The sequence below is a fragment of the Poecilia mexicana genome, unplaced genomic scaffold (genome assembly GCF_051168715.1).
Source record: "Poecilia mexicana isolate PSO_F unplaced genomic scaffold, ASM5116871v1 scaffold_23, whole genome shotgun sequence".
Classification (NCBI taxonomy): Eukaryota; Metazoa; Chordata; class Actinopteri; order Cyprinodontiformes; family Poeciliidae; genus Poecilia; species Poecilia mexicana.
In genome coordinates this window covers 12,270,827-12,290,010 of record NW_028263392.1, presented here as the reverse complement: position 1 = coordinate 12,290,010, position 19,184 = coordinate 12,270,827, and the positions used below count along the sequence as shown (strand labels likewise).

General features: G+C 38.6%; 3 protein-coding genes and 2 non-coding genes across 5 annotated transcripts; 3 read left to right on the top strand and 2 right to left on the bottom strand.

Annotated features, from left to right (window-relative positions):
- Nucleotides 1-47: 47 nt before the first annotated feature.
- Nucleotides 48-3,788, top strand: mcat (malonyl CoA:ACP acyltransferase (mitochondrial)). The gene is made up of 5 exons (XM_014981287.2): nt 48-937; nt 1,492-1,579; nt 1,674-1,891; nt 1,964-2,101; nt 3,434-3,788. Exons 1-5 carry the CDS (start codon nt 518-520, stop codon nt 3,704-3,706), a joined length of 1,137 nt encoding a protein of 378 aa, XP_014836773.2. The 5' UTR covers nt 48-517; the 3' UTR covers nt 3,707-3,788.
- bik (BCL2 interacting killer) lies at nt 3,780-6,426 on the bottom strand. The gene is made up of 6 exons (XM_088003102.1): nt 6,339-6,426; nt 6,225-6,253; nt 5,157-5,277; nt 4,850-5,002; nt 4,645-4,759; nt 3,780-4,421 (listed from the first exon to the last, which is right to left on the bottom strand). Exons 3-6 carry the CDS (start codon nt 5,267-5,269, stop codon nt 4,317-4,319), a joined length of 486 nt encoding a protein of 161 aa, XP_087859228.1. The 5' UTR covers nt 5,270-5,277; nt 6,225-6,253; nt 6,339-6,426; the 3' UTR covers nt 3,780-4,316.
- Nucleotides 6,427-6,833: 407 nt separating this feature from the next.
- On the top strand, nt 6,834-18,264 carry ttll1 (tubulin tyrosine ligase-like family, member 1). Its single transcript, XM_014981286.2, has 10 exons — nt 6,834-7,282; nt 7,408-7,525; nt 8,404-8,612; nt 8,684-8,864; nt 8,969-9,106; nt 9,226-9,334; nt 10,191-10,334; nt 11,224-11,310; nt 14,715-14,878; nt 16,426-18,264. Exons 2-10 carry the CDS (start codon nt 7,413-7,415, stop codon nt 16,553-16,555), a joined length of 1,275 nt encoding a protein of 424 aa, XP_014836772.1. The 5' UTR covers nt 6,834-7,282; nt 7,408-7,412; the 3' UTR covers nt 16,556-18,264.
- trnay-gua (transfer RNA tyrosine (anticodon GUA)) lies at nt 15,337-15,423 on the top strand. The gene is given in 2 exon segments: nt 15,337-15,373; nt 15,388-15,423. It is a non-coding gene; the product is annotated as a tRNA-Tyr (tRNA).
- trnay-gua (transfer RNA tyrosine (anticodon GUA)) lies at nt 16,191-16,277 on the bottom strand. Its single transcript is given in 2 exon segments — nt 16,191-16,226; nt 16,241-16,277. It is a non-coding gene; the product is annotated as a tRNA-Tyr (tRNA).
- Nucleotides 18,265-19,184: the final 920 nt, after the last annotated feature.

The window sequence follows — 19,184 nt, the reverse complement described above, 5'->3', positions numbered from 1 at the left end:
AACATGAAGATGCTGTTTTACTATCTTGTTTATTCATTCTGGAAGATTTTTGTTATTGGACAAACAAGATTACATATAGATGTGCATATAGTGTGCAAAAGTTTAATTATTTTCCAAAGATAGTTCAGAGAACATTTTTGCCGCTATGACAAAAGGTTTTCAGACTGAGATCTTGTATTTTTTTTCACAAAATATACTATTTTAATTTAATGATTTTTAAATCCATTGAAAACATTGAACTTTTTTAGCATAAATGTATAATGTCAATGAAAGTATGAAATGTTTATTTAACTTCACGCGGAATATTTTTGGCCAGAGGAGGCGCTGCAGAGCGAAAGCACCGGATCGTGAACCGGAAGAGAAACAAAACCGACTGAATATTCTAAACAATATGGCTGCTCCCTATGGCTGTCATGCCGAGCTGAGAAAATAGTTCAGTTAGAACTATTTTAACTTTTATGTTAGTTTTGCAGATTGTTAAAGCTCGGTGTGAGTTGGTTTTATTCGGAGCTAACTCATGCTAGCACCGAAGGTTGTCGGAATGGCTGCAGCCTTCAGAGGGAAGGTCAGACAGGTGGTCTATCTGAGCCGGAGACTGTCCACCCAGGAGCAGCCTGGACCTCCAGATCCAGACTCTTCCCCGGAGAGCCAGTTACCTGCGGTCAAGGTGCGAAGACCGAGGAAGGATCCCAGTGGCCATTCCGTGCTTCTCTTCCCCGGGCAGGGTAGCCAGTTTGTGGGTATGGGTAAAGGACTGACGAAGTACCCCAACGTGAAAGAGATGTTCTCCGCAGCGCAGGAGATCCTCGGCTACGACCTGCTAACACTCTGCCTGGAAGGGCCGGAGAAGGAACTGCTGAAGACGGTGCACTGTCAGCCGGCGGTGTTCGTCACCTCTCTGGCTGCGGTGGAGAAGCTGCACCATGAAAACCCAAAGGTCACACAAACTGTTGTTTAATTACCATTTGTGTTGAGGTTTAACTCAAGATAAAGTAGAAATACATTTTAGTTTTCACCTGTTTTTCTCAAGTTAAAAGTAAAAAGTAAGCGTTCAAGAAATTCCTAAAAAAAGTGAAAAGATTACCTATATCATATCATCTGATTTAATATTTTAAATGATGTCATCAGATTGATGGCATCATCAATCTGTAATGTATATATAAAAACATACTGATATTTGAAAGTTTTCCCCCAAAAAACGTCCTAAGCCCGGTGGTTGGGTGCTAGTCATTCATCCAGCGGCCCACCGTGTTTTTGAGTTAAAAAATGCTTAAAGTTGACAAGAAATTTGAAATTATCACTTGATAATTGTGTATTATTGGAAGGTTGGAAGATTAATATCTGAACACCAACTATAAAGTCTTAAAAATGCAAACATTTAAAAAGAAAAACTTAAATAAATAAGTAATCCTAAGCCTGGTGGGGGCACATGTAAACCCTGTTGGCCCGCCAGGCTTATAATACACTGACATTTTCCTCCGGTCTCAACAGGCTATTGAGACGTGTGCCGCTGCTGCAGGTTTCAGCGTTGGTGAATTTGCTGCTCTTGTTTTTGCTGGAGCCATGAACTTTTCAGAAGGTAAGCATCGCTTTTTGTCAAAGATGTATTAATATAGTGAAAGTCTGACGAGAGTCTTAAAGTTTTAATGTATTTCCTTCTGCTGCTCTTCTAGCTTTGTATGCAGTGAAGGTGCGTGCAGAGGCCATGCAGAAAGCCTCTGAACTGGTTCCCAGTGGGATGCTGTCGGTCGTCGGCAGACCGCAGGCTCATTATAAATACGCCTGCCTTCAAGCCAGAGAGCACTGCAAGAGTCTGGGGATCGAGGATCCTGTTTGCTCTGTGGCCAACTATTTATTCCCTGATGGCAGGGTCATTGCAGGGCACAAGCAGGTACGAACCGTCGCTGTTCAGCTATAGATGTGGCACCAGTGGAATATTAATGTGGCTTTGGGTTTTGTTTAGGCCCTGGACTTCCTCCAACAGAATTCGCGCCGTCTTGAGTTCATCAGGGCCAAACCTCTCCCAGTTAGCGGAGCGTTCCACACCGAGCTGATGGCGTCGGCTACCAAGCCGCTCAGAGAGGTGCTGCAGCAGGTGGAGGTCAGTCAGCAAACGTTTCCTACACTACAGGCTACACTTCTGCTTTATTACATCCACCTAACAGAACTAGTTTTCTAATTGTTCTGATTACTCTAGTTCTTTTAATTTGTGCCCTTTCTGATGTGTTTTCTGTTGCAAACATATTAAAATTGGAGGGAAAATATGCATGTTTACTGTTGCTGTTTTATGTACATGGGAGTAAAATAAAATGAAATCACATTTTTAAAAGTTATGAACGTTTTTAATGAGTAAGAAAAGGTTTGTTCCCCAAGTTAATTACAAACAAATGCACTTCATTTTTTACATTTTGTTTAAACAGTTCCATTTTTATTAAAAGAAAAATATTACAATTAATAAAACTACAAATTTCTGATTAGACATAATCACTTTCCTGACATAATAAACAAGCATATTTTATATTTTATATTGGGGGATATGAAAAGATTAAATAAAAATTACCCACATTCTCGTTAACTACTGGGAATTGTATATGTTGTAGTTTAAATAAAAGCCAATCAGTAAATAATATTTTAAAGAATTTAAGTAAAATGTGTCAATATAGTATTATGTAGACAAATTCTTATGAAATGTGTAAATATTCTTGGATAATATATAATAATTTCACTATCTACCAAGTTATTTTATGTATCCTGAGCAACAGCATAGCGGGAAATAATTTAAAATGTTAATTTGGCTCATAAAGTATGGATCAACATTTGATTGGTTACCCGACATAGTAAAACATTTTCGACCAATCACCTTTGCTCTAACAGTGTTAGCTCCGCCTACTGAGTTTCAGTGTTGATTATATCGTTTAAAATGCTAGAATATAATTGAATAAATATAATAATTGAATCATGAAATATTCTGTTAAAATGTAGGGAATCATTTTTTTTTATATATTGCATTTTTAAAAACATTTTATAGTTTATTATTCATGCATGATGCATAGCTGTCCAGTTCATCCAGCTGCTCTACATAACTAAAGTTTATATTGAGGAATGTTTATTTGCAAAAGAAAATGCCTTTCTTTTTATTCTTTTGGGCCTGCTCAGGTGCAAAAGTGTCATTTTATTGTCAATTTTGTTATTTTATTATGTGTTTTTTTTTTCTCTTCACTAGTAGTAGAATTGTTGTTTTTAATTATGATAAAGTAATTAAAGTTGCATGTTTTTTTTTCCTCCTTTATTCTGTTACCATATCAACAAAAAACACACCTAAAGGACTACAATGGACTCTTTTTTTTTTGCACATTTAATTTTATGTCTTTATATCACAATAATAATACTTTTTAAAACATTAAATCATTTTCCAACATTAATTCCCTTCCAGGTGCGACGCCCCGAGATCAGGGTCTACTCCAATGTGGACGGAAAGCGCTACATGAGTGAAAGCCACGTTCGCAAGCAGCTGGTCAAGCAGCTGGTGTCGCCGGTGAAATGGGAGCAGGCGCTACATGAAATCTACGAAAGGTCGCAGGGGGAGAGCTTCCCTCAGACGTTCGAGGTCGGTCCCGGGAGGCAGCTGGGCGTCACGCTCCAGAAGTGCAACAGGAAGGCCTCTCAGTTGTACGCTCACGTGGACGTCACCGCAAGCGAAAAGTGACTCTAACGATGGAAAAGATTGTGTATAACCATGTATTTAATGAAATGTTTTTTTAAATAAACACGCCAGTCGGTTTTTCTCATCTTGAAGTTTATTTGTAAGACGTGGGGAAAAAAAAAAAGCCTTGTCAAATCCGCAACAGAAAGTCCAGCTCCCGTCATTTTTCATCACAAGCAAAGCTACACATCGTTTTGTAAAAACCTTGGCCTCTTAAACCAGTAAGAAACTGCAAAAGACTGCAGGCCAGCAACAGTCCAGTCATGAGAAACATGCTTTCTGATATCAGTGCAACGGCAAAACAGCCTTCCAGTGCTACAATGTTCTGGCTTTTCAGGAAACTCTTTAAAAAAAATAATTAAACCAATCTGGAGGTGCTTCAGTGAATTTAGCAACACAGTTTTTTAAGCTTTATTCTAAGGAAGGTGTTTCCAGTCTGTCGTTAACATCAATACAGCTCATGGAAATGGTATAAAAAAAAAGAAAAGTAAACAGCAGAAACAAAAATCAGCATTAATTTGAAATCAAATGCAAACTTAGTCTTTTTTTTTTTCTTTTTTGTTTTTCATCAAACATACTCAGACTTTCTTTGGGCCTCTTCCCAGGCCTCCTCTTACATCCACAATCCACCAAAAATGCTTGCTGCTGCCAACAGTGCTACGGCCATGAGTGCTCCTCTGGTCCAGCCAGGCAACGCCACCACTTTTAAACTGCTCACCTTGAAAACGAAAGAAAATGATAAAAACAATGTGATTTTACAGTATTGAGGGAATAGATGTTTTAGAGTATCTGGAAAGGTTAACTGGATAGTCTGTCTATCTTTAGCATTCATGACAGGCTGTGCTGAGCACAAGGTTTAGCAAGTTTTCTTTGGGAAACCAAAGAAAACTTGTTAAACCCTGCACAATGTGCCTGCGCTGCAGTGAAGATCAAAGAATTACCCAGGTTGCCTTTGCCTCGGCTCTAAGGTTCCCCGTCCCGGACGTAGCGCTGACAATCCAGGTCTTCACCGGAGCCAACAGGCTCTGGAAACCCCACAGCTGGTTGTGGAGATCCCTGTAAAACACCAACCAAGATAACATCCAAAAACATAAATATCCAACTAGAAATGTGAGATAAAAAACAAAACAAAGCATGTTTTTGTACCTGCAGATGATCCGTGTCAGAGTCCGGGCAGGTCCCAGCAGGTAGAGAGGAGTTGGCGGCCAGTTCGGATCTCTCCTGACCCGCTCCTGGTCCAGAAGGTCTCCGATTTCAGCCAACTGTCGACCAACGACCCTCACTGCTCTGTCACGGATCCTACACCAGGAAGATAGAAAACATTAAAACAATAAAACGTCTTTAAAACCCAATGGTGTTGAAGACTTGATCAAATCTGTTCTCTTTGTCGTGTTTGTTGCTGGTACAACTCTTTCCCACATGACGTGTTTACATGGAACAATGTGCTCAGTACCTGAGACAGCAGCAGGGAGTGTCCGTACTGTACCTGAGGTTCCCGTCCGCCATCTCTCCAGGTCCAGCCTGGAGGGTCACAGCACGGTTTGGATGTCTGGTTTGTTCCACCATCGTGTTCTCTGAGCAGGAGCGACATTTTCACATGAGTTCCTGTTAAATTATGTCGATCAACCACCACATTGACAATGCAGGATGGAAAGAGCCTGCACGCGATCATGCATTATCTCTGGACTTCTAACGTTCATAAACAAGCTGTGTAAACAAGAGAACATGTGACCAGGATGGGTGGTGCTTGTTACCAGGGAGAGAGTCCGATTAAAAAAAAAAAAAAAAAAAAAAAAATATGAGGTCTGATGTGGTGACTTCATCCTTCTGATGTCTACTGCTGCTAAACTGTTTCACTTCCCTAATATATATTTTTTTGAGCTGATTATGTTAAAAAGTGTTGCACTAATAATGTTTTTGGAACAGGACTTGTCAGATTATGTTTATAGGTTTTACTTTTAACCTGCCGTGATCACCTGAGCTGAGATCAGACCTGTTGTTCTCATGCTCTTTAATGCAAATGCCACATTTCCATTACCCAAATCAACCAAACGGCTCTTTTCTCCTCTCAGCAGGGAGAAATACAGCATCACCCACCTCAGATAATCCCCCATAAACTTTAAATAGGTTTACAATTTTTAGACAAATTTACAAAAGAAGTATTTTTATATGTAAACGTGAGGTTTTCGTATCTTTTTTACATTAAAAATGCCGTAAAATGAGTTCAACAAGAGCAAAACTAACGCGGCCTGGAAATAGGCGCCTATAGCAGTTTGCTTTAGTAAAAACAAAAAACATGAAGTCATCGCTCATGCCTAAAACAAACAAAGGTCATTTTTGAAAACCACACTTAAAAGGATTAGATATTAACCCTTCAACTCATACAGTTTATTTGCTTATTCATTTTTCAAACACGCATTGTGTCTCATTTTGTAATAATACTTTATTTGAATGTTTATCGAAAGTAAAACGCTGGCAAGTAAACAGGTGCACTCACAGTGAAAAAAGAAAGTAAAAATACCTTTAATGTAGATTAAATAGGACGCCGCCCTGTAATAAATATAAAACCCATCATCATTAGCACTTATAGTTATTTATAAAATCAAATAAATAATCGAAAGGTGTTTGTACTTACAGCAGCGTCCTTTAATCTCGTTGCTCTCTCAGGTAACTACTGCAAAGTACAATTGGCCACGCCTTTACCTGTTTGTATCAAATTTAACCATTAGGGGGAGACAGAAACGCCGGTTAAATACCAATTGAGTCGTAATAAGTTATTAATTTTGATTTAAACATAGGCAAGAAATATATTACTCTATACCTATTTCTTACTGAGAATTCAACTTTCTTTTTGTATATGATCAGTTCAGTCCACTTCAGTTGTTTTAAATATGGCGCTGATTCACAACAAATGCAATCCTAAGGCATTTTAAAAGACAAACAAATATGATTTGTAACAGCTAGTCAAATTATTACACTCATACAGACAGATTTAATGAAATTTCTCCAACACGTATGATGAATTCAACATTTTTTGGCACTCTGCAGCCACCAGCCTGTTGTTAAAAATAGAAACAGTGAAATAGTGACCCCCTGTGGTAAAACGTAGCAATGACACCCCGAAGTGACATCACTGCGTCCTCCGTTGCTAGGTTATTCTCGTAACGCAACATCTTCTTAGCGTTTCCGAGACACACCCTTTTCAAACATTTATATTAATCATGCGGTATTTCACTAGTTGCACAAAAATTATCGGGGTTTTAGCTCGAAGAAATGCTTCCTTGTAGTTTGACCGTCTTGGGCGTTGTCGTCACCGCTTCACGTCGTCGGAATCAATAAGTGCCGCCACAGCAGCTAACATGGACGCGGCGTTCGCTCGCTAGCTTTCAGCTCACGGTGATGCTTTACAAGCTGCTTGGCTGTAAAACTGTAACGACAGTGGGATGAGAGTGCATCCCTGACCCGGATGATGGCCGCCCAGTCTCTGCAGCAGTCCGGGGAGGATTCAGCAGCCTGCTAACGGAGCCTGTCAGAGCAGCAGATGCTGATGACTGGATGCTTCCTGGCACTGATTTGCAGGTAGCTGAGTGTATATAAATCTTAAAGCGGATCCTAAATGATCTCACTCACATGTCAGGTTGTATTTTTATGAATATGTTCGTGAGTATTGTATGTTTGATATGTGTTGACATGTTGTTTTGAAGGCACCATGGCCGGGAAGGTGAAGTGGGTGACAGATATTGAGAAGTCAGTGCTCATCAATAACTTTGAAAAAAGAGAATGGGTTCAAGTGACAGAAAACGAGGACTGGAATTTCTACTGGTAGGTTCTAGAACCAAAACATAATTTAAAATACATCTAAAAAATAAATAAATAAATTCATTAGTTAATTTCGCTAATTAAGCAAGGAAAAAATATCTTATGTAAGGAAAAAATTACTTTTTCTCCAAAGTAACAATTATATTCCCTCTTTATATCTGTTTATACAGTCAAAGTAGTAACCTCAATAAAAAAAAAATCTTATCTTTAATTTCAACACACATACAGTGAAGAGAAAAAGTAAATAAATAATTGTCAAAGAGAAAATCTTGAATCCTGGCCTGGCCGACTTCCTCTCAGTGAAAAAACATAACCGTTTGTTTAATTGGTATTTCTAAATTACCCTGAGGTTTGTGTTTTTATGATTGTTCATCCTGCATCTGCCCTAAAGGACAGGCCATTCAAATAAGGCAGGAAATGGATGAAAGTAAACAGCTGCTCTGCTTAAACTTACATCTAAACTAATATTCCAACACTTAAAATTTTTTAAAAAATTCAACATATAACGATTTCTAAGAAAAAAGTGATTAAATGATATTTAAAAATGTGTGGCACACTTTTCAAAGAACTTGTATATTAGTAACCCTTTACTTTATGTTTCTGTGAGGTTTAAATTTATTATCCTGGGCTCCTAGCCACTCTTCTAAATGGAAAATATACAATTTTATTTCAATGTTAAATCAATTTTTAATTTTTCCATTCTGTCTGAAGCTAATTCAAAGTGTTTTTTTAAGAGTTTCTCTGCTTTTTAGTTGGTTTTATAAATTTAATAAGGAGTTTATGCTCTTTTCTCTTACCAGGAAGAATTTATTGAATATTATAATTAGTTTGGTGGGAGATAGTCCAGTAGTGAAGCTGTTCTCTTGATGCTCATCGTGCAGGATGAGCATCCAGACCATCAGGAACGTGTTCAGCGTGGACACCGGCTACCGGCTGTCGGATGAGCAGCTGGTCAACCATTTCCCGAACCACTACGAGCTGACCAGGAAGGACCTGATGATCAAAAACATCAAGCGCTACCGCAAGGAGCTGGAAAAGGAAGGAAGTCTGCTTGCAGAGAAGGACAAGAACGGAAAATACATTTATCTGGGTAATCTTCCCTAGAGGTGGATTTATGTACAGGCGTGAACAGTCCTGATGTTTTTCTTTATCCTTGTGCAGATTTCGTTCCTGTGACATTTATGCTCCCGGCTGATTACAATTTGTTTGTGGAGGAGTTTCGCAAGAATCCGTCCAGCACCTGGATCATGAAGCCCTGCGGAAAAGCCCAGGGGAAGGGCATCTTCCTCATCAACAAGCTGTCGCAGATTAAGAAGTGGTCTCGCGACAGCCGGACGTCCACGTAAGTCAGGAAACGCGTTCCTTTCCAGCTTTGGATGGAGAAAAACAAACAAAAGAGTCATCATGGTATTCTCAGCGGGTGTTGCTGCTCCGTCCTGCCTCCAGGTTTGTTGCAGCATCCAGCGGTAAAGAGGCGTATGTGATCTCTCTGTACATCGACAACCCTCTGCTGATTGGGGGGAAGAAGTTCGACCTTCGGCTTTACGTTCTGGTGACAACATATCGGCCGTTAAAGTGCTACATGTAAGAAGCACCTTTCAAAACTGCATCCTGTTTATGCGTCAAATTATCCACCCAGGAAATCACCTGGTGTTTAACAGATGATATGAATTCGAACAAATCAGTCTGATCTGATCCGTTAGGTACAAGTTGGGGTTCTGCCGGTTCTGCACGGTGAAGTACACACCCAGCACCAGTGAGCTGGACAACATGTTTGTGCATCTCACTAACGTGGCCATCCAGAAACACGGGGTGAGTTGTCATCAAAAGGAACATTTTCCTCAACGTAGGTGAAGCACAGATCAGAAATCATACAAAAATCAAGTACTGTCACTTTAATTTGAAGCTCTTGTGTTTATTTTGCTCGTCTTATAGTTCCACAAATACGGCCGCTCATTTAGATGAACTTCTTCTTCATCATTCAAACCACCTGTAGAGACTGAGGTCGAAGTTATTTGAATCCTCTCCTACCAAGACTAGCGGCTCTTAATTTGTGTAACAGTTGAGTTTCTTTTTAGTAAACTCGGTTTTTATTGGTTGTTTAACCAAACAAAACAGCTGTCTGCAGTAGGCAGTATTCACGTTCTAACATAAAGATATTCAGAGCTATGAAGAAACATTCAGATTTACTCAGACATTTTTGGAGCAGCCAGCCCCATCTTTGGCTAATTGTTCTCCCTAATTTTTCCCCATCTTTTTTTTAAATTTTTGTAAAGTTTGGACTAGTTAAGTATTTGTTACTCATTTTCACTCTATCAGAAATGGCAGAATCAGCTCAATTCTTTGCTGGAGGGCCTTCCAGTAAATTAACATTTTTGTTCATGACCAGAAAATATCTCTGTGATTTACAACAGTTCCATTATGTTAATGCAAACCTGTATCCTGCAGACTAGCTAACCGCTAAAACACCTGCTTTTAGTGGCGGCAACTGTCTGCTACTTTCTCTGATTCAACACAGGGATGTAGGAATGACACGACAGTTTTCCCATAAGTAAAACACATCGAAAACTACTTTCTCGTTATTTTCAAGGTCGTTATATTTCTTTTCGGGTTTTTTAAATCTTCACAGAAAGCATCACATTTCTGGTTTAACTGTGTTTTCCAAAAGGACGACTACAACCACGTTCACGGGGGAAAGTGGACAGTCAGTAATCTTCGCTTGTACCTGGAGAGCACAAGAGGAAAGGAGGTGACAAACCGGCTGTTTGACCAGATCCACTGGATCGTGGTGCAGTCACTGAAGGCGGTCGCAGTAAGTTTATAGCATGAATGATTGAATAAAAGAGCGACACTTGCTAATTTCTGATTATGTTTCCTCTAATTCCGACACTTTGCTGGTTACATTTCAAATGATATGGCAAGTTTCTGGTTTCTAAATGCTTCTTTAGCGTAAACCGTCTTTAAACTTTCTCTTTCACACCACTTTTTCACATTTTGCCACAAAACCACCACAAACATCAACGTAATTTATTGTAAATGGGCTGAATGCAAATGGACGCCATACCTGAACCTTCAGAAGTTTTCTAAATCCTTAAACTTTGCTCTAATTTGTTCTGCTTTCTCACATTAAATTGCAACGTAACACACTGAAGTTTGTGCAAGACGTGTGAAAGCTTCTGTAAATATTTATTCCTCACTCTTTCGTCGCTGGGGAAGTCTTGCACTCACTTATCCATATTGTGTAATCACCTTTCAGTGTGCTGAACCTGTTTGCAGATACTTCCCTGAATGCACCTCCAGCAGAAAGCAGAAACGTTTCACCAATGAAATATTACGCCTTTTAAAAGCAGAATGTACGTGCAGAGCTGCAGGTGCTAAATAAGTATTTTTTGTTATAATTTAAACTTGTGCAGGCAGAATCCGATACCTTTTACGTTGTTTTCAACGTGACAAAAGGTCGTCTGATTTCTGTGAGCTGTAAAACCACCTGCATGTCTTTGTATTGTTTTTAGCCCACAGGACACCAAACACACTTCCTTTTTTAAATAAGTGCTCTTACTCACTTCCTCTCAAAGGCATCAAAGCATCTGCTGCTAATAGATATGTGGTGTATTTATACTCTGGTTGTCTAATAACAACTGATGAACCAAATTAAACATGATCCGTTTTGCTCATTCAGTCTGTGTTTTCTTCCCTGTTAGCCTGTGATGAACAATGATAAGCATTGTTTTGAGTGTTATGGGTATGACATCATCATCGACGACAAGCTGAAGCCGTGGCTCATCGAGGTGAGTCGCATTGAAATGTTTTCACCTCGTAATTTGTGAAACGTAAAACCTTTAATGCAAAGCTGGGAACCCGGTCTGAGCAACCGGGTTTATTTGCAGTCTTCTGTTCATCTGGGTCTTTTTTTTATTTTTATTTTTCCAATAAATAGTTGGAACAGTGTCTGGATCAATACTGAGAAAATTACTTCATGCTCACTGTTGGGTACAGTGGAGGATCTGGAGTATCTGTTGCTCTTTTAAAGGCCCTGAAAAAACAGGAGATTTAAAATAAAAGAAGAAGAAGAAAGAAAGAAAGATGACAGAAAGCAGCTTCTGTCACTTTAAATATTCTGTAGACATATCTGCAGAATGAAACCAGCAAAAAGAGAAAGATTGATGGATGAATATCAGAAGGATGGATGATGGATGACCACTGAATGAATGAATGAATGCATGGTTGGTTGGTTGGATGGATGGATGGATGGATGGATGGATGGATGGATGGATGGATGGATGGATGGATGTTGGATGATGGATGGATGGATGGATGGATGGATGTTGGATGATGGATGGATGAAAAATTGTTGGACGGATGGATGGATGGATGGATGGATGGATGGATGGATGGATGGATGGATGGATGGATGGATGGATGGATTGATGGATGGATGTTGGATGGATGGATGTTGGATGGATGGATGTTGGATGGGTGGATAGTTGTTGGATGGATGGATGGATGGATGTTGGATGGATGGATGGATGGATGAATGTTGGATGGGTGGATAGTTGTTGGATGATGGATGGATGGATGGTTGGATGGATGTTGGATGGATGGATGGATGGATGGATGTTGGATAGATGGATGGTTGTTGGATGATGGATGGAAAATTGTTGGATGGTTGGATGATGGATGGATGTTGGATGGATGGATGTTGGATGGGTGGATAGTTGATGGATGGATGGATGGATGGATGGATGAATGTTGGATGGGTGGATGAATGTTGGATGGGTGGATAGTTGTTGGATGATGGATGGATGGATGAATGTTGGATGGGTGGATAGTTGTTGGATGATGGATGGATGGATGGATGTTGGATGGGTGGATGGATGGATGGATGGATGGATGAATGTTGGATGGGTGGATAGTTGTTGGATGATGGATGGATGGATGGATGTTGGATGGGTGGATGGATGGATGGATGTTGGATGGGTGGATAGTTGTTGGATGATGGATGGGTGGATGGATGGATGTTGGATGGGTGGATGGATGGATGGATGTTGGATGGGTGGATAGTTGTTGGATGATGGATGGATGGATGGATGGATGGATGGATGGATGGATGGGTGGATGGATGGATGGGTGGGTAGTTGTTGGATGATGGATGGATGGATGGATGGATGGATGGGTGGGTAGTTGTTGGATGATGGATGGATGGATGGATGTTGGATGGGTGGATAGTTGTTGGATGATGGATGGATGGATGTTGGATGGACGGATGATGGATGGATGGATGGATGGATGGATGGATGGATGGGTGGGTAGTTGTTGGATGATGGATGGATGGATGTTGGATGGACGGATGATGGATGGATGGATGGATGGGTGGATAGTTGTTGGATGATGGATGGATGGATGTTGGATGATGGATGGATGGATGGATGTTGGATGGGTGGGTAGTTGTTGGATGATGGATGGATGGATGCATGTTGGATGGGTGGGTAGTTGTTGGATGATGGATGGATGGATGCATGTTGGATGGATGGATGGATGTTGGATGGATGGATGTATGTTGGATGATGGATGGATGGTTCTCATTCATTAGACTCAGGATGTCCCCTCCGTCTCGGTTTCTTCCTCGTTTCCTTTCAGGCTTTAGTTCAGAAAACCTCCATGTTGTTTCAGGGTAAATAAAACCTTCTCTATAAAGAATTCCTGACTAAATAATCAATCGTTGGTATTTTCTGATCAGTGCTGTCTCTCTGGTAACTTCTGAACCAGAATAACTGAACCTCCAGATTGAGGCTTGCTCATCTTCTCCCATCTTCGTCATTCGTTTTGTGCTGCTGGTTGGTGAGAGGCTCTCTGTGTGTTTGTGTTGTGCTGCTGACTCTTTATTCATCTTCAGCTAATAGGAACTGGTAGAAACGCACCGGCAGCAGACGCTTTGTATTTGTTGCTCCGTCTGTCTCAGCTGTGGCCTCGTAATGAGTCACAATGCGCTCGTTTGACAGCTGCACGTTGTGCTGCTGGGTTTCTAGGCTGGGTCTGAGTTATTTCTGCTAGCGAACGCCGATCTGATCTATTTTCAGCAGCGCAAACTTGTTTGTAGGGCAAAAGACGTTCCTCTGTGAGGAACACGTTCCAGAAACTCAGTGAGTCTGCTCATCAGTCCCACCGGGTGAATTCAGTTCTCAGACGGTTAAATGGTTTAAAAGTCTCCTGTCATCTTTTGGTACTTTTCTTCCAAGCGCCATTTTTGATATTAACGTCATTTTCTTTTTGGATTTTAGGCTTAGTGTCATTTCACCAAGAATTCATCCTAATAAACAACAGAAAGTTGGATTTCTTTCCTTTTTATTTTGTAATCTGAAATGTATGTTTTGCAGCTTCTTCTTTCATACTTATTGGCATCCTAATGTTTGAAAAACATTAAAATAAACAAAAAAAAACCTCACAAATTTAGAAACAAGTGGTTTATTTCAGTGAAATGTATGTGAATCTGAAACTATTTTTAGAGATACTTTATTTGATCAAGGTTTTGGTGATAATCATCAATTACTTCTGATGTATTTTACCTGATTTAATATTGTAAATATCACCATATTTATGTTTATATTTCTTACACTGTTTGCGCTGTTTTGGCTGGCTTTCAATGTACAAGTGTACAGTAGCAAACAATAAATTTAAATTTTAGAAATTTGGTCAAATTTTAGTTAGAAATGCCAGAAAACTGAAAACGGATCATGGAGAATAATGTATCAAAATCATTTATTTAATTCAAATATTTCACTTAAAAAAATTATATTTATTTGATTTTAAATCAAGTTTAAACTAAGAAATATAGTTTTAAAAATATATAATATGGTATCTACATGTGCATAAATAAGCTAAGTGGGAAAAAATAACAGGAATTATTCATTTAACAGTTTGTACATTCAGTTTATAAATGAGTGTTTACTGACTGCATATTTATGTACATATTAGTAGCTTCATTTCCTTCCACATTCAGTATAATTACAGGAAGAAACCAAACAGATCTCGTTTGGAGTCTGCGTTGCATTATTAATCACTTCTCATTAGCCGTGAGCCCACTCAGGGTTTATTACAGCCCAAATCTCTCTTCTTCTTCTTCTTCTTCTTCTTCTTCTTCTTCTTCTTCTTCTTCTTCTACTGCTGTAAATATGGTGCTGTTTGTGACCCTCAGGTTAACGCCTCTCCGTCGCTGACCTCCAGCACAGCCAACGACCGCATTCTGAAATACAACCTCATCAACGACACGCTCAACATTGTCATGCCCAACGGGGAGATCCCAGACTGCCGCTGGAATCGCAGTCCGCCCAGAGAGGCCCTGGGCAACTACCAAGTCCTGTGAGTGACTTTAATTCAGAAACCCTCCGCTGGTTCAGTGGGGTTAAAGAATCCATCATGGAGGACAAAACATCTGGTTTAAAGCTGGAGATTTTAAATAGCAAAACAGGGGCTGAACATTTGTCAGAAAAAAATCCAATTAGACCTGTTCTGCATCTGAAAAGAGCATCATTAAGTTGAATTGAATTTGATTTACAGTTTTTATTTAGAGTCCAGGTTTTTTTCAGCTGATTTATATCCTATTTTCTGCCAATTACTTTTTGATTTTATTTGATAGCAAAGTGTTTATTTTAATCCCAAATCTAAGATCTTGTTAGGTCTATTATTTTATTTTATTTTATTTTATTTTATTTTATTTTATTTTATTTTATTTACAAACTTTAAAAAAAAAAAAGTTCTGCGCCTTCCCTCCAAAGCAGTAATGTGTAGACTCCACTGTTGTGTCAATACTGTCACACCCTTCGATAGCTCAGTTGGTAGAGCGGAGGACTGTAGTGGACTAATCAGGAATCCTTAGGTCGCTGGTTCGAATCCGGCTCGAAGGAGTTGCTTTTAGGTCAAAGGTTGAGATGGACATGAATGTAAACATTAAGTTTGACCTGTTTATTGGATCATTTCAATCACAATTTAACCAATAAATTAATTCCTAAATGATTAAAGTTAAATTGAGACAAATACATTGAGGTTTTATTAACTATAAAATTAGTGCAGATTTTATTTTTGAATAAGTTCAAGATTGTTTCCCCCTCTTTTTAAAATTATTTTATAAAATATGACTAATGTTAGTGTTAAAGGTTAGCTCTGCACTAATCAGTGTAACACATAAAATATTAAATTATTTACATGAATATGGAAATAATTACATCTGATTTAGAATTAGGAATTTCACTTTTAATAATTGGATCTGAAATGCAATTATTCGTTTATTCATTCCTAAATTTAAACGATTGTAAATATGTTTATTTTTAAAGTGTATTTTTTCCTAATTTCGTTTAACTCTGACATGTAAAATAAAATACTCTGTTTATTTTCAACATTGGGGCAAACAAACTCATTTCCAGTCAGAAACAAACTTCTTGGTTGAATGAAGATCGTTCAAAACTTTTATTTGCCAGACGTATGATTAATTTTCTGCTTAAATCTATATTTATCTTATTATTGGGAATTGCTATGGAGTTGAAGCTGCTTTTGTGTTGATTGAATGTGAAGAGTTTCTGATATTTTTGTAGAGGTAGTTGATTATATGTAGCTAAGCAGGGTTTTTTGTGTAGATTTTGTTGTGAATGCAAAGTACTGGGAATAAAAAAGAAGCTCCTTCGAGCCGGATTTGAACCAGCGACCTAAGGATGCCTGGATGTTCCCCTACAGTCCTCCGCTCTACCAACTGAGCTATCGAAGGCCGTTCAGTGTCAGAGACGTGCATTTATCCAGACGTTGTGATGTTAAGCCTGAAACCAGAAAGGTTTAGACTGTGTGTTTACACGCTCCATGTCAGAGCAAACAGAGGAGGAAACCGGATCTGAGTCGCGCTGTTTGTCTTCCATCAGGTATGACGAGGAGCAGGCGCAGAGCGAGAGCGCCGAGCGTGACCTGCGGAGCCGCTCGGGTCAGCTGCTGGGTTCAAAGGGCGCCAGGGGGAGTGTTGGCGCCCGTCCCGCCGCAGCCACATGGAAGTGAGGGCATGTTACTGACTCGGAATGACTTCCTCTGTCTTACTGTTGGAGCAAAAAACCACCCAGAGTTTTATCAACGGCCAGCCTTCGTTTCTCCGACTGTGGCACACTGTTCAAATGTAGAGCGATCGGTAAAGCTTAACAGATGGAGACTTTGGGTGTTTGTAGGAAATATCCTCATGACGCCGATGATCTACGACCTGAACTATGCATGATTGTCGATTACTTGCACCTAACTCTGATCTGCCAAAAAGGGTGCTAACAACGAGGACGAGGTGTGTGAAGGAGAGAAGCTGCGCTTTGAAAAAAAATAGAGGTATTATGAATGCAAATGGTTTTAAAGTTAAGAAGTTTATATGCAGAATTAGAGTTGCTAAATGTTTATAGATCCCAAAATGTTTTTTAAATGCTCATGCTTTACAAGGACTGTATTCAGTGCAGAATACCGCACCTTATTTATTTTTTTAATTTAGACTTATGTGTTAGAATAACGAGAACTTCCATTTTGCATTTTGACAAATTCAATATGCATTACGTCAGAGATCTTATATAAAAGTCTATATGTAGTTAGAATGTACTTGATACGTTCTTAAAGACTTTCCAATCATTTAAGCCCCGATGAGTAACGAAAATCAATTTTTTTTTAATTCAGAGGATATTGGAAGCAACAGAGAGACAGTTGTTTAACATTGTCTTGTGATTAATCACTGTATGAAATCACCTTCTAATGGACAAATATTTAATTTCCCTTTGTGACTAATTATGTGTTTTTGAATTAAATTGAAATGGGCAAAAGTGAAGCCTTTTCTACCCATTTAAACAACCAAAAATAATGACAATACTGATAAAATTTTAAATCTAAGTTGTTATAATTTTGTGAAATCAACAAGAAAAGAAACTTTTGCTATTTAATTTTGATTGAAGCAGGTCATTCTGATACATCTTTAAACCCACCTTGAAACACATTAGTTGTTTTTTAAGGTAAATGTGTCATGGTATGCTGATGACAATGTGGTTTTTATTTGCAAACACAAAAAAATTATGTAACAGGATTCTTATTCTGTGCTCATGCTTATTTTTCTGATTAAATCCTCCATTTTTACGTTGTTAAACTGTTCTAAAGACTCCTAAAGCCATTAATGAATGTAACTGAGACTATTTAAAACAACATTTTTTTTAATCATCTTTGTTTTCCCATGGAGTCATGCTTCATCATAATGTTTTTTTGTCAATAAAAGCTTGATTTCGCCTTATTCCCCACAATGAAAAATGTTTCTTCATTCCTCATGGAGATGCTACCATATATATTAAGCATAAATGTGGTAATTTCTAACCAAAAATCCCCAAAGCACAAAGTATCAGCTGCATATCCACCTGTGAGGTTAAATTCAGTAGAAATTGGGGAAATTCCCGTGGTTAAAGGAACTGGGTAAAGCCGTACTTGGTTCCCACTGCTGGTTTTCATTACACGATCAGAAACAATTCAGCTTTTATCACTATCTGTTTGCAGCTGTGAGATAATTCTGGATGTGACTTATTAATTATTTTGTCTCTATCCCAAGAAACATTTAATTTTAACTGATTTTTACTCAGGTTTGAGTACATTCACGTTTTTCTGTTGACGCTCTGATAAGAAAAGGTTAAAATGTGATTTATTATGTTATTAAAGTATGCATTGTTCTCTTTGCTAAATAAAGCTGTGGTCAGATTTCATTTTTAGTCAGTTTCTTCTTGCAGGAGAGTTTCGATTTGCACAGGATAATGTCGGTAAAACACAGAAACGTAATAATTTAAGTTTCCTTTCTCTAAAGATGCGTTTTGGGCGTTGTGTTTCTAAAGAAGAGGAGGGCACTTTAGAAACAGATACATGCTCAGATACGTACATCTGAGTATGTGGAAGTAAGCTGGTTTACACATGAGTGTGTTGCTACAAAATGCCTTATTAGCAATATTGTTCACCTGCTACCTGAACTTTGACTCTTCTGGGACTCTTCAAGACTCTTCATAGTCTTGGGGGCAGTTTCTTTAATATTTTTTGGTTTAGAATATTTAAGAAACTTTCAGCCATTTATCTTGATTGAGGGAGCATAACAAGCAAATTTGCTTTTAATTAAAAAAAAAAAAAATCTCCCTACAGACCCACACTGCAACAACTGTAGTCTGCCAGTGATGACAACAAGCCAACAAATAGATATGGAACCAGATTTAATAACAGCATTAATTGTAATCAGAATATGTTTCTAAAATACAAAGTGAAATGTAATTGGTCTTTATTTTACTGTCTACCTCTGAAAAGGAAATAAAAACTTATAAAACCTCCACAATATCTGGAAAGTAATCCCAAAAGTATTTGAGGATGTTACGTCAGTAAGGCGTTCTACAAAGCTGCACTGACGTCAACTTCCGTCAGTGGCGTTTGCCTTCAAAATAAAAGCCCTTCACGACTACCACAGAGAAACTTGATGTTGCAAACTTACAGATAAGGATTAGGAAAAAAAATAATTTTGACTTATATCAAATATAATGTAATTTAATAATCAAATATCAGAATTCTGACTTTTTACTTGTAATTCTCTCATTTGGTTTATTATGATGTTTCGCTTTTTGAGATCCTCCAGCCTCTTTCATACTTA

Bases quoted from the DNA above. Each gene is read 5' to 3' on its own strand.
- mcat (XM_014981287.2), top strand. From the start codon at position 518: ATGCTAGCACCGAAGGTTGTCGGAATGGCTGCAGCCTTCAGAGGGAAG. The intron at 938-1,491 runs GTCACACAAACT...CGGTCTCAACAG, and splicing joins TGCACCATGAAAACCCAAAG to GCTATTGAGACGTGTGCCGC. The intron at 1,892-1,963 runs GTACGAACCGTC...GGTTTTGTTTAG, and splicing joins TCATTGCAGGGCACAAGCAG to GCCCTGGACTTCCTCCAACA.
- bik (XM_088003102.1), bottom strand. From the start codon at position 5,269: ATGGTGGAACAAACCAGACATCCAAACCGTGCTGTGACCCTCCAGGCT. The intron at 5,003-5,156 runs GTACTGAGCACA...TTCCTGGTGTAG, and splicing joins ACTCCCTGCTGCTGTCTCAG to GATCCGTGACAGAGCAGTGA. The intron at 4,422-4,644 runs GTAATTCTTTGA...TTCGTTTTCAAG, and splicing joins CCGAGGCAAAGGCAACCTGG to GTGAGCAGTTTAAAAGTGGT.
- ttll1 (XM_014981286.2), top strand. From the start codon at position 7,413: ATGGCCGGGAAGGTGAAGTGGGTGACAGATATTGAGAAGTCAGTGCTC. The intron at 9,107-9,225 runs GTAAGAAGCACC...CTGATCCGTTAG, and splicing joins CGGCCGTTAAAGTGCTACAT to GTACAAGTTGGGGTTCTGCC. The intron at 9,335-10,190 runs GTGAGTTGTCAT...GTTTTCCAAAAG, and splicing joins TGGCCATCCAGAAACACGGG to GACGACTACAACCACGTTCA.